This window comes from Meriones unguiculatus, chromosome 19 (genome assembly GCF_030254825.1).
Source record: "Meriones unguiculatus strain TT.TT164.6M chromosome 19, Bangor_MerUng_6.1, whole genome shotgun sequence".
NCBI classification, from domain to species: Eukaryota; Metazoa; Chordata; class Mammalia; order Rodentia; family Muridae; genus Meriones; species Meriones unguiculatus.
The window spans coordinates 15,022,256-15,036,897 of NC_083366.1; the positions used below are offsets into that span (position 1 = coordinate 15,022,256).

General features: G+C 46.9%; 1 protein-coding gene across 7 annotated transcripts in view; it reads left to right on the forward strand.

Annotated features, from left to right (window-relative positions):
- Frmd4a (FERM domain containing 4A) overlaps positions 1-12,826 on the forward strand; it is a 577,932-nt gene extending 565,106 nt beyond the window's left edge. For 6 of the 7 annotated variants that reach the window (XM_060372407.1, XM_060372408.1, XM_060372405.1 and 3 more), the window contains 4 exons: positions 751-915; positions 1,900-2,774; positions 4,165-4,261; positions 9,720-12,826. In XM_060372407.1, the coding sequence (XP_060228390.1) occupies positions 751-915; positions 1,900-2,774; positions 4,165-4,261; positions 9,720-9,822 (1,240 nt within the window). In that variant the 3' untranslated portion in view covers positions 9,823-12,826. The remainder of the gene's footprint in view (positions 1-750; positions 916-1,899; positions 2,775-4,164; positions 4,262-9,719) is intronic. The other variant, XM_060372404.1, reaches the window with a different exon arrangement.
- The last annotated feature ends 1,816 nt before the right edge of the window (positions 12,827-14,642 follow it).

Below are 14,642 nucleotides of genomic sequence, written 5' to 3' on the forward strand. Positions count from 1 at the left end.
AGGTCTCTGGCTGCGCTTGAGCAGAAGCAAAGGCTGGCCCCGCACAGCACCCACACACACATCACAGTATTCCCAGAGGATAGTGTTTTCCACCTGTATCTTCGAGTCGGGCCTTGCTCACAAAGCCCTCTGCTGTCAACCCCATAGAAGTACAGATTTGTCATCCAAGGGGGGGGAGAATGGAGGTTTTGGCTCACAATCAACCTGTTGGCAGATGGCTTTAATGCCGTTAAATTCCACAGGAATTAATTAGGAAATTGTGGCCAGCAGTATTCCAGAAGGGCAAAGGAGAGCCCAATCAGAGGATCCCCCAGGTAGCATAGAACCCTACACCACCTTCCGGCTGATTTCTGGAGCCAGGCAGCCGTAATGCGAGCTGCATATTATCAGCTCATTACTCAGTTAATGTCTACATTGTAAAGAGGACTATTTGGAAGACATTTTAGGTCCGCTTCTGTTTTCTCCATTTTCCTTAATTATACAGGTCCAAGAGGGGCTCCTAGCAGGCACTTTGTTTCTCGGAAAACAATACTTGTTAAGGATGAGGCCTTCACAGAATAGTCACACTGTGCTTACTGCACGGGTGAGGGGGACAAGGCCTCCTCCTATGGCTGGAGATGTGGGGTAGTGAGAGTTGGAGTTCTCGGCATGCCTTCCCTACAGTTAGATCCCAAGCTAGTCAGCCCCTGCCACTGAAGAAAAGTGCCACATTGTATTCGTGTGAGCAGCATGGCTTCCTTCTGCTTCCAGCAGCCACAAGCGCTTCCCCAGCACGGGAAGCTGTGCTGAGGCGGGAGGAAGCAGCTCGTTGCAGAACAGCCCCATCCGAGGCCTCCCACACTGGAATCCCCAGTCCAGCATGCCGTCCACCCCAGACCTGCGCGTCCGGAGTCCCCACTGTGTTCATTCCACAAGGTGAGTCTGCTGGGCCTTCAGGCCCCTGCCTCCGGGCCAGACCTTGGTTGGTACAGTGAGACGTCATTGGCCCCGGCCTGGCCTGAGTAACAGGTGAGCTAGAGCCAGAGAACCTCAGTCTCTTGGAGAGAGCTAACAATATTCCTAGTAGGAGTGGAGGCAGGAAAACTAGCCCACAACAGTCATACACTCAGGCTAATCTTTGCTCCCCATTCCTTGGAGACCTTTCTCCTGAGGTCTAAATGTATTCTAAACCTGTTTAAATGCCTCAAGGTATACATTTATAAAGATCAAAAGAAATGAACAGAAAAACAGGCTTCCCCGAATCACATTCCTTTGTTCAAGAAGTAAAGCTGGGTCACAGAGGGTCAGTGGTAAGGGCTATGTAGTATACTTCTGCCTGTATATAGCTAAGAGTCGCTATGAGCCTGCAAAAGGAACCCTAGCATTGGGACGGTGGTCTATCTCTGACTGCTACTGCTGGATCGGAGTCAAAGTCTTGGTAGTGTCAGTATATATTTGTGTCGTTCATGTTTAGGGGTTCCGTGTTCTACAAACCCTCCGTTTCAGAATCCTCATGGGAAACGGCCATCGACATTCATTGCAGAGGAGTATTTGTTTGTTTCAATCTTGAGGGCCTGTTAGATTTTTGTTCTTTTTTGTTGTTCTTTTTTGGGGGGTGGGGTCTTTTTTTGTCTGTTTAAAGGGGCTAACATTTAGAACGTAGTACTTTGGTTCCCTATCCACAGCATCGTTTTCTTACGAAGCCCCCTGGATATCGGCCAGCACTTTGCAGAGAAAACCCTGTGTGCTTCACTCCTCTAGCTCAACCTCCAGGGATTCTAGGCTCTCCCTCACCAGAAACCTCGCTTTCCAGGACAATCTTGCTGGGCTCTCCCATTGGTAGAGGCCCTAGGCCTGCCCTGTGGCTTTCATGAGACCCTTTGACCCACAACCCTGGGACCAATCTTGTCTCTCCAACAGGTCAGTGGACATCAGCCCCACAAGACTGCATAGCCTAGCACTGCACTTTCGGCATCGGAGCTCCAGCTTGGAGTCCCAGGGCAAGCTCCTGGGTTCAGAGAATGACACCGGAAGCCCCGACTTCTACACCCCGAGGACTCGTAGCAGCAATGGCTCAGACCCCATGGATGACTGCTCCTCGTGCACCAGCCACTCGAGCTCAGAGCACTACTACCCGGCACAGATGAACGCCAACTACTCAACGCTGGCTGAGGACTCGCCATCCAAAGCGCGGCAGCGACAGAGGCAGAGGCAGCGGGCAGCAGGCGCTCTGGGCTCGGCGAGCTCCGGCAGCATGCCCAACCTGGCCGCGCGCAGCGGGGCCGCGGGCGCGGGCGGCGGCGTGTACCTGCACAGCCAGAGCCAGCCGAGCTCGCAGTACCGCATCAAGGAGTACCCACTGTATATTGAGGGCAGTGCCACACCCGTGGTGGTGCGCAGCCTGGAGAGCGACCAGGAGGGCCACTACAGCGTCAAGGCGCAGTTCAAGACCTCCAACTCCTACACAGCCGGCGGCCTGTTCAAGGAGAGCTGGCGCGGGGCTGGGGACGAGGGCGACGCAGGCCGCCTTACGCCCTCCCGCTCCCAGATCCTGCGGACTCCTTCGTTGGGGCGTGAAGGCGCCCACGACAAAGGCTCTGGCCGCGCTGCGGTGTCAGACGAGCTGCGCCAGTGGTACCAGCGCTCCACAGCCTCGCACAAGGAGCACAGCCGCCTGTCGCACACCAGCTCCACCTCCTCGGACAGCGGCTCCCAGTACAGCACCTCTTCCCAGAGCACCTTCGTGGCGCACAGCAGGGTCACCAGGATGCCCCAGATGTGCAAGGCCACGTCAGGTGAGCAGAGTGGCAGGACAGGGACCTTCGAGGATGCCTAGCTAGCCTTAACAGTCAAGGAAGGCAGCCGTTTACTCTGGAGGCCTTGCTCTGGAACATGGGAAGCCCTGGCTCTTATGCCAACCCTGGTGTGCTTCCTTCCTTAACCTGGGCACAGAGCAAGCGCTCCTTTAGCCCTTCTGCTTAAGGACAGAAAGCCATGTGAGGTCAGGTCTCAGGGTTCATTCTGTTAAGGATGCACTTTTAGTAGGTTAGAGACCCAAGTCATAACCTTGTCAAGAAAGGTTGGGTTGAAAGTGGGGCCTGGATTCTTGAGGCCATGGGACGAGAAGTGTCTCCATGTCAGGAAATTTACTTAGAAGCTAGAATCTGGGGTTAAGAGCCTCTGTAGGGTGGAGCCTGAAAGAAAGAAATGGCACCTTCTGCCTCAGGTCCCCACCGCCCTCCTCATTAGGGAACACAGGCCAAACAAGCTCCAGAGACTAGACAACAACTGGCCTAGGCAGTCCCACGTGAACCTCGGATTTCAAGGTCCCACAACCTTCTTCCTGCTCTGCTTATTTATCTGTAAACTAAGCCACTGGGGCGAGAGTCTGAGAATGATACATTGTGTGTGCCCTCTGACGGTCATGATGGGTTCTGGTCCTCCTAGTGAGTGATTAAGCACCAATGGCCAAAGGGTAGATAGGAGTGGTTCATTCTCTCAGAATTGCCATGTTTGTGTGGATTTGCTTTACTAAATGATAGCAGGCAAATATTGTTACTAACATTTTAATAAATTGTATCTGAGGTTGACAGAAGAAAAGGACTTCATTCCCCCACCCCACCCCAAAAGCTGTAAAGGAAGCATCTAAGCAGGATTTACTTAGGTGCAAAATTCTCCTAACTAGGCTTCTATGTGTCCCACCATCTGTAAACTCCTACTCACATTTGGAAAAGCTGTTAAAAGCGCTGGTTTTTTGTTTGTTTGTTTGTTTTTAAAGTAGTGGCTGGTAAGTAGAGACAGCAGAGGGCTTTCTGGAGGCCCTTCCTACCGTACAGCATGAGTCTCACTTAGGGACCACCTCTAAAATGGCCCAAGGCAGCCTACCGTGCTGAGGTCTCCACCACAGAAACACGGGGGCTTCTCATTCTGTGCAGTTGTAGAAACCGCCTTGTGGCCTCAGTCAGAAGAGAGGTACACAGTTGAGAGAAAATGCAGTTGGGGTTGTGTGTACAAAGGTACTTCCCCACCGACTGTGCCATGGGGTCACCAAGCCCCTGCCTACAGGGTCATGTCCTGCATGCCTGGGCATGGTAACCCCTGCCACTGGGTTTGTCATGGAGTTTCGAGCTCCACACTTGGTCTTACCTGTCTTCTCCCTGCTTTTCCCATACCAACTGCATCTAGCTGCCTTACCTCAAAGCCAGAGAAGCTCAACACCGTCAAGCGAAATTGGAGCCACCCCACCAAGCAGTCCCCACCACATCCTGACCTGGCAGACGGGGTGAGTTGTCCCTTGAAGCCGTTGCCTTGGTTCTTCTGGGCTCAAAATTGCATTATCTAGGAAGGACATCATCAGTACTGAACTCCCAGTGATGGGAGGGTTCATCAGCAGACGAGTGCCAAGAAGGCTCATGCTCCATTTCAAAAGAATCTCTTTTGAATCTGTTGCTGTCACCTTCTCCCTAGCTGGCCTACTGTCTGATGGGGATGAATTCTGTGTGTTATCTTTAAAAGTGGGCAGCGATTCCTGGGATGTAGGAAGGTGAACAAAGATGTGGATTCAATTCTAGACAGCATTTGAGATTCTCTGGGGCCAACTTGAAATGCCAAGCAAAACTGTCAGGGATGGGAGAGAGAACCCTGAGCCAGATACAACACATGCTTCTCAGTGTAGTCACTGTCTTACTATGAGAATGTGTCCAGAGGAAAGCGGTGCCTGTCCATTCTAAGCAGTTGTTCTTCATCAGCAAAGAGGATACTGTACCTCGAGGACTTTACGTAGAGGCTGCGCACAGCAAAATAACTGGAACTGCAGGTCAGCTCTCATTTGTAGCTCTAAGTGTGGAGTTAGGGCCAGTTAGAATGCTCTGATCTGCAAAGGGTCAAGCAGACACAAGTATCCTGCTTTGTTCTTATCACACACTGTCACTTTCTGCCTGGATACTCTCTTCTGTTGCTGCCTCTTAGATGTTACATTCTGTCAACACCTGTCGGTTACTGGAAATGGGTCCCGGGTCCCACTTAATCCACTGCCTTTGCTTTGTTGGGCACTGGTGAGCATGTCTGGGAAACCTGACAGCTGTGAGCTGAATTAGAGGAGAACCACAGTCCCACACTTAGTTCCATTGACTGTGCTCAGGCTCCCACTTGTGGCTTCTTTACTCCTCCACATTATCTGCAGGGATTGGACACCAGGCCATTTCTGGAACCTTCACTTTTGGTGGAGAAGAGGGGGAGCTAACACTTACTGAGTACTCACATAAACACAAAGGCTGACAGCATCTTCTAACATAAATGAGGTCCGTGGAGTCCTGTCTCCTCTCTGGCAAGGAAAGTAGCTAGATCTTCTGGGTTCAAAAGTCACACACTAAATTTTTCTAAAATGTGAACCTAGACCAGCAGTTTGGGCTTCGCCTGGGGTCTCTCTGGGCCAACCCCAAACCTACTGAATCAGAAGCTCTGATGTGCGCCCATTGGTGTATCAAAATGAGCCCTCAGGTCATTAGGAACAAGGGTTGGATACCCACTGAACCCCACACTTCCACTTTACACTTTTCAAATTAAGAAAACACACAATCTACAACTGCAGAGTTCACACAGCTACTCCTCAGTGTGGCTTTTTCCCAGTAGCTACCTGTTTTTATTATAAATTGTTGACAACACTTGTCCATACCATCCTCTCTACAAATCCAGCCTCTAAATCCGGACAGCTTCTTGGCCTCGGCTCTGAGAGTCTCCCGGGACTAATTCATACAAGAGTATCACATACCTCTAGTGGCTAAACCATACTGTCCAAACAGGACACTTAGGATCCTCTGTGGGCCATGGCCAGTTTTATCTGATCCAACTATATGACTTTATCATTTGACTGATGAGCAGGCTCTGAAATTTTCGAGCAGCCCCGCCATGCCCACTCACTCAAGTTGGCCCTTATATTTTCCTCTTTTACCACATATGGCCAGTGAGGGCTCAGGACAAACTGGAAACAATAAGATATTGTCCTTAAAGTCCAGTGTTTGCCAGACTGAGAATTATTCAAGAATAATGTGACAAGAAAACAAGACAAGGGGTAAAAATTGCCCTGCCTGCCTTCTAACAGAACTAATGAGGTCTTGTTCCTCAGTGAGGAGACTGAAATGTCGCAGACACGTGGGTGTAGAGTCATTGGGTCTTTCCAGTGTGTTAATAAGCTACTAATCACATGTGTCAATTCTCCTATGTAACATGAACTCTCTTCTCTTCCTCCTTCCGCTTTCCTTTGTTCAGAGAAGCAACAGAAAACTCTCCCATCATGGATGGGTCTGAGTCTCCAACTCACCAAAGTACTGATGAATAGAGGTATTGTAAGGGAACGTTTTGTTCTTCCTGCCCACGAGTGTGTGATCCAGATGTCCCGCATATGTGCTGCCTCTGCCCATGTCATACTTTCCAGGAGGAAATGTCTGAATGGTGTGGAAGCTATTATTTTTGTGTTTGATTTCTAGATACATATGGAGCTATATGTTTGGATGTGTGCTTTTACATCAGAAGTAGAATAGTCCCCGCGCTCCTTCTTATCCCCCCACATGTAGACTTTCTAGGCTTTAAGTTAAAGAAAGATTGTAGAGATTCATTGTTGTTGACCAGCTTCGCACGTACTAGTCATGAAAACAGCATCACCACTGTTTAAAATACCCAGAATATTTTAACTGCATCCTACCATTTTTCTGTGATAGTTGTATGTTGTACCAAGTGTCACAGAGTCTTGCTTTTCAAATTGTGGTTTGTAAATTACCACCACCAGCACTACCAGGAGCTCAGAATGACTCCTGGAAGCCATCCTGGCTCTGGAGTCAACTGCACGCTGAAATCTGCAAAGTACTGCTATCATGAATACAAAACAGTGAGAGACCCGAAAGACCAAGTTACTAATTACAGCGCTGAGATTTAAAAGCACATCAGGGATCACCAAAATGATAAGGGTGCCATGCAGAAGCAGGATATAAGTTTTAGTTAAAAAACAAACAAAAGCCATATTGACTAAGAGTCTCACACGTAAAAGTAGTGGGTGCTCTACAAATTAAAGTCAAAATTTTAAAAAGATTCAGAGACAAGAGATGCCTTTAGTTCTTATACACACTTTGTTAGCCTGGCTGTAAAGAACTGCCGTGAAGTGGGGAGGCAGAGAAACCATTCTAAGAGTAAAACTCACAGGTTGTGGATACAAGTGGGGCTGCTGGGGAACAGCACAGAGTCCCGTTTTGCAGGAGAGAGAGAGCAGCACTTTAGCCTGGAGTGTAGGATAGGACAAAAGCACAATTTTTACAGCTGGCCAAATGGGGACTTGGAAAGCAGGGGAGGAAGATGGACAGCTCAGCCTCTGGTGCCAGGGAAAGGACTGAGAGAGAATGGTGTCACAGAACATGTCTGAATCGGAGTCATTTTCTCCTCCAATATGAAGGGGTTAAAACGTGCCAAAGGTGATGGGGATGGTAGTGGACACCTGAGAAGAACTCTTAAAATACTCCTGTGGGAATGCGGTTGAGTCAGTTCACAGTGAGCTAAAGTAACAGCACCGCTGGGTAGCAGCTCACCCAGCTGAGTTATGATACATGATACAGAGGCCTTCCCATCCCGGCTTTATGGCCACTGACCTACGGCACAAATATGTCTGGCCAGTTGGCTTGGTAAGTGAAATCCCACTTCCCAATTCACAGTGGGATATGGAGGAAAGGCACGGCTCAGTATTTAGTTATTACTCACTTTAAAAAAAAAAAAAATTGACTTGACTCCAGGCTACTTAAGATCCAGCATGCAAGAGATTCAGACATGTTGCATGGCATTAAGCTGTGTGGGATGGAGTTTTCCAACACGTGTTCTAGGGTGTGAATAGGTGATACTGTGTGACAGGGTCCAGGTAAAGCAGAGAAATGTGTGACGTCTCAGAGCATTTGGTGTATGTTCCGTGTTCACTGTGGGCTGAGTCCTCAAATGCACTGTCCTTGCATTTCCTCAGAGCACCTCACCTTCAGAAACACTTGTTGGTGTGACTCCTTTAATCAAGGCTGCAGTCGGGAAAATGTCCCTAGGAGACCCACACTACAACTGTATCTGAAACAAACTTCCCTAAGAGTGTAGGAAGCTGTAACCAGTGTTTGTTGTGTAGGAACATGAAACCAATTCAAGAAGCTCCATCAAATAAGCACACAGAAGCTGATGAATTGGGAAGCCGAGCAGAGCTAGGGCAGTGCTCGCTAGTTGTTGCCATCCACAGTGAGGAAACAAACATCCTCACGCTTTCAAAGCCGCCTGGCCACCTCTGCACAGTGGCTGTGGCTAGAGAACTAGTTGGCATTCCTAGGTCACGTGTTCCCTCTAGTAAGATTAAGAGTTTTAGGAAGGGACTGTTTCCCAGGAACATTGCATGTTTCCAACAGGGTCCAACCACCTTTCCCATTAAAAGTTCTTCATTCTTTTGACAGAATTTACAAAATCCAGTTCTGCAAAGGGGAGACAAGTATTTAAAGACTGAATACAACCAAATCAGCCACTTATTTATCCCCAACATACACAGACACCCATTGCCGGTGTCTAAAGGCTTCCCCTTTGCTTCTAAAGCTACATTTAAACAGAATTAAACTCATGTGCTTGCAGTGCTCCACACACAAGACTGTCATGGACACCTACCAGAATACTCAGAGATGACTTGGGATTTTTCTAGCTTTCCTGGACTTTGCTAGATCAGATGAGGGATTTACAAAACACTGAATATTCACTCAGTGTATTCCTGGAGAAGTGGCTGATCGTCTTCAAGGTGTGCTTCCAGGGAGGATTTTAAGATACTTCTTAGAATGGGCCAGATCTCTTCCTGGCACTTGCCGTGGGGACTGAAGGACAGCTCAGGGACAGCTAGAGACCTCTTGGGGTGAGCAAGGCTGCAGCCACTCAGTAGTGTGAGCACGTGTTGACACTCTAGAACCACTCCCATCTAACCTACTAATAATACTTACTGGGAGAAATTCCTGTTTTATCTATGTATATTTTTCTATGTAGAGAAAAACACATTTTTATTTTATATTGTTTTTTGGTGTTCAGCATTAAAGTGCAGGACTTTTCTGCCACTGAGCTACAGGCCCAGCCCTAAAGGTGTTCTTTTAAAATTACTTTTATAAAATATATTTTTAGTAGTTTTTTTAAAAATACTTCTATAAAAAAATCACAACAGTGCTGACTTAAAAAGCATTTGAAACTCAGTTTATCTTATCACTTCAGTGTTACTCTGGGGGAGGCTCGGTTTTGACTCTTCTTCCAGGCCAGTGATAATTTACCTTGGGTCTGATGTAACGCCAGGCGCTGGCTGTCATGTAGGAAGTCACCCCGAGGAACACAGCCCCCGGAGCTCCTCAGCCTTGGCTGCAGCTGAGTATCATCTGTGGGACTTTGAAGGTGTCCAACAGTAGTTCATACCCACACCAGCAGCAGCATGTCCAGACTCAGGCCTGGACATGAGCATTTCTGAGGTTCCCACGCGATCCTGAGGACCACTGCATTGCATGTGAACTTGCATTTCCCGAAGTTTCAGGAGATCCCTTTTATGTGCTTCTTAGGGTACACCAACTGCCATGGAGGTGTGAAGCCTCACCTATATGAGGCAGGGAAGACAGCTCCTCTTTAGAGGGCACGTCACTGCTCATGTACCCTGGACACAGGCCCATCTGTCCTGCTTTCCTCTAACTCTGTCATCTCTCTTGGATTCACAGGAGCTACAGTGACAGCTGCTTCCTGGATTCATCCCTTTATCCAGAGCTAGCTGACGTCCAATGGTACGGGCAGGAAAAAGCCAAGCCTGGAACCCTCGTGTGAGCCGGCTGGGCCTGATCTGACCGCCGCCGCAACGCCATTCTGAGTCACCTCACTGCCTCTCATTTGCCTTACCCAGACGCACTGTCACCTGCACCAGCTTTGGCCCTCAGCACTTTTTTTTTCTCCTGTCTCCACATCCCCTTCACCCTCAAAAACCTGACTGAGGAGACATTCTGGAAGGTTCCGATCCCACTGTGTGTCCCCTGGCTCTCTTGCCCAGAGAGCCGGACAATAATCCTCAGTGACACCTTGGTGGTTTCCCTCTGCCGTTGACAGCCCCAGGCCAGGAACTGTCAGGGAAGCCAACACATGCAATTCCTGTGGAAGAGAAGCGTTGGTAGAGAATGGGAAAAAGAAAGACCTACCTGTGTGCAGAGACTCTGAAGCTGTGTCCAGCTGCCGCCCTAGGCCAACCAGGTGCTTCAAGGGGATATTCAGTTTACATCTGAAGTATTCTGTAGTGAGCCAGCCAGCGAGAGCACCTAACAGGAAGGGTGAGAGAGAAAAGGAAGACGGACACTTCAGAGACTCAATGGAGGATCACAATTGGTTCTATGCTGCCAAAGATTAGACACATTCAACAATAAACAGATAGGAGGCGCCAAGAGGAACACACTTTCTCTGCAGTGAAATTTCATTTCAACTCTAAACTGCTTCTATGCAGCACAAGTGGAAAGTCAACCATTTGTAAATCATGTCCTGTCATGACCCGTAGCACTCTGCTTCTCCCTACCTGAGAGCCCGGAAACAAACCCGATGGGACAATGAAGATGAAGGAGGCTTGGCTGGCCTGGCAGACTCAGACTCTCTATCTGTCTGGACATGCAGAACAGAGGTTGGGAGGAGGAGCAGGGTACCATTAGGACTGCCCTATGTAGGGGCCTCAGCCAGTGCCCCAAAGCTTCTTTCCTTCTGGGATTGGAAGCTAAAGGTGACCAATGCCAAAAGTACTTCTATCCCGTTAAAACAACCAGTAAACATGTAACCTTTCTTTTTTTGTACAAGGTGTTCCATTTTCTTTTTTATGGGAAACCAAGGGAAAAAGCACATTGCAATACAGTCAGGTGTTTTACTGTTGTTGGCTCATTTTATGTTAACACTTGTGTGACAAAGAACTCGGATGGACCTCTCCTATGTGTCACTTAGTCAAAGAACCCAAGTATGCCCTTAGGTAGGAAGCTTTCTTACATGTGTCTACCAGATGGCAGGCAAAGCAGAGTTGAAATAACTCAGCTTCCAAAGGGCCCATCCACCTCCAGCAGTATCCATGACCTTGACTGACCACCACTGTCCACAGATACCAAGAGGATAAAAGGCAAAAAAAAAAAAAAAAAAAAAAAAAAGCATGTGTGCAATCTGCTTGTTTACATGTGTTTTGAGCTATGCTTAACACACAACCAAAAAGCCATCAATGTTCAAAGGCCTCAGAATTACCTTTATAATAACTAACCCGTGCGCAGTCTTAGTTGGGTTACTCAAGATGGCACAGAAGAGTCTCCATGGAAGTAGTACATGTTAGTGCCAAGCGGGGTCGCCTCTGTAATGACTTCCGTTGGTAAGGGCATCCAGGAACGAGAGCCAGGGTGGGAGGACTTTTGTGGGAAAGCAGATCTAAAAGTTAGCCATGGCATCAAAAGAAAAACCTTTGTTTTTCATGTATGTAAACCCAAGAACAACAGACTGCCAAAGCAGGAAGTAAGAAATGGACACCAGAAAGACGTGGCCCAACCTGTTGCTCACTCCACTGTGACTTGAACAGCTCTGGAAGTCAAGTGGGAGCTCACACCAGGCAGGAACATTCATACCATACAGCCCAAGGCCTCCTGCACCATTTTTCCAAGGCCCATTCAAGGCTGGCTTGAGGATTCTAGCTTCCAGAAGCAGCATTCTTCCTGGATACCTCAAGGGAAACCCTGTAACATTGGTAGGGACTGGATATGATGGTACAAAATCAACCTGGGGCTTGATGGAGACAAGGCTACCTTTTTTTGCTCCTAGTATGATAACAGGAGCTATAAAAAGCAGATTTGGGGATTTTTTTTTCCCTTCCTTACCTAGTAGAAAATGTGACACAGTGTGTCAAGTTTTCTTTCTTCCAAAAGGAGATGCCTGAATAATTAGAACGAACTATGGTGCAACAGGAAAAGTCCAAAGGGAAATAAAGAATAAGACAAGGTTACATGGTTACAGGATATAACATAGCAGTCTGAAAATCAATTCTGAAGTCCTCCGGATCAATGAGAGAGGCAGAAAGAATCTAAATGTAATAGATTTGGGGAGCAGAGGGGAATGGAATGGGAGCTGTGAACACCATCACGATAGTCTGGCAGTAAGGACAGAGATTAAGTAAAACAGGTTTTACTGTTTAGCTGTGTTCAGTTAATACAATGTACATAGTAAGCATTAGTCCTTTGAGACTGACATGATAAATGGTCGGTGTGGTAATAAACGCTCGAGGTATCGTCTTCAAGCACCTGCAAACGCTTTACAGATCCCTATTTCTTTAAAGGAAGATGAAACATGAAGCCCCCAATCTGATCTAAGGCCCCTATTGGATTCTTTGGATACATGTAAGAAATTGCCTGTTTCAGCCAGAAGACTATATTGTGAGCCAGGTTGGTTTATTTTGCTATATGCAGGTGAGTGTTGAAACTGTTAAAATCCCAATTTGTTTTCATTCAGTATTAGTTTAGTTCTATATATATATATATATATATATATATATATATATATATATAGCAAACCTCATCCAGGTGCTATCAGATGACCAATTACTGCTTAGTTAACTAGGTGTAAAGTTTTACATATCCATTCATGTCAATAGTTTATTACAAGTTGTGTAAAATTGACTCTAGTTTAATAACGGGGAAAAGATTAGGTTGCTCCTGAAACTGACTGTAGAGCATGTAAAATGATTTTACTGGATTCTGTTCAACTGTAATCAATGAAAAAGATGTATGTTGTAGACAAAGTTGCAGAATTAAAGAAATCTGCTTTTAATTTATTCTTTTTGTATTAAGAATTTGTATAGTACCTTTACATTTTGCAGAACAGTGTTGTCAACACTTATTAAAGCATTTTCAAAATGAAAACACCACAGTCGCCTCCTGGACACTGTTTGTTTCCAAGTGATAAGTCCATAAAACATGCTCCAGAAATCTACATGTCAAGTGCACTGAACTGTTTTTTCTTAAACATCATCAGTCTACCATGGTATACCTATACCTTTCGGTTTTGGCGTGTTTCTTGACAGTCTCATTCTTCAGCCCATGCTAGCCTAGAATGTATCATGTGGCCTAGGGTGGCTTTGAATTCACAGTCTTTTTGCCTACAGCCCGAGTGCTGGCACATACCACCACACATACTCAACTATGCATGGTATTACTGGCTTGCCAGATGAGCTTGTTGACTTGGTAGACGCTAGTTTTCTGGTATAAATTATCTACCCTCTAAAGCATACCATCTAAGCAACAGACTATGGCATTTGCAAGAGTCCCCCAACTAAGGCATATGTCTGCTGGTGTACATTGACAGATTGCTGCAGTTATATCCCTGACCCCTAACCTGACAGACATCTTTCCTGGTAGGAAAATGGAAGTCTAGCCTCCAGGAATACCCTGGGGATAGAAAGCCCTTCCTGATTACTAGAGTAAGGCTAGTGTCTGCCAATAAGAGTAACAATGCACCCAGAAGCTAGACCTGTATGAAAGTGAGCTAACAGGACAGTGTTTACAACTTCCTGAACTCCGGCAACTGCCTGGGAAACTTCTTAGCCGAGTATCAGAGCCTCCCCAAATAATCTATACTTGAAAAAGAAAAGGACTCTTGTAAAAATGCTATATATAAAGATGCCAGAAATTAACCTAAGCCCTAAGCTCCATCACCTGAAAGCAACTGGAACTCACAAAGATGGCACTGGTTCATGCTTCCTGTTCCTACAATCTAAAGCTCTCCTTACCTTTACCTCCTCGACCTTCAAGTGTCACACACCTCTGTTTTTTGGACTCTCTTATTCCTGACAATTACTTTTTTGGCTCCCTGTACTTTCTCATGACAATTACAAAGTACCTAAGAGACACAACCTGAGGGAAGGAGGCTTTATTTGACTCTACTTTAGATGGACTTCAGTTCATCAAAGCAGGAAGAATGTGGTGGCAGGACCTTGCAAGCACAGGCATCTTGATTCTTGGCTGACTGGACCACAAAACACAATGCTGGAACAAGAAGCAGTCCACCCTAGGGAACTACTTACACCAAGGCCCCACAGCCCAAAGGTTCCACGACCTCCTAACAGAGTACAACCATCTGGGGACCAGAAGTCTCCTGGGACATTTCAGAATCACACTGCAACACTCGCATCTGATCTCATGGTTTGCTATGCCACCTTTATGCCAAAGACACCAACGTTTTCCATCCAGTCTCGACCTCTTCACTCAACCTTTAATTCCTATTGCCTCCTTAGCAGCTACATTTTTAACAGGAAAGCCCAGAACTGAACTCTTGACCTTCCCCTCCAAACATGCTCCACTAACAGCCTCCCTCGACTCAGAGGCAGCTCCATCCTCCTCCGGCTCAGGTCAAAGACCTTGTAATCATCCCTGACTGCTCTTTTTCTTTCCACATCTACAGTAAACAAAACAGATATGAATGTTCATCCTGAAATTTATATTGCATTGTGGGGAAAGGGGAGAAAATTAAAAAAATAAATCATTTACCAGAGAGCGACAGGAAAGCAGGGACAGTGATGATTTAGCCAGCGACACCATTTCCACTGAGTCTGCTGAGTAGGAATGCTGGTAAGCTTGCAGACACGGTCCTTA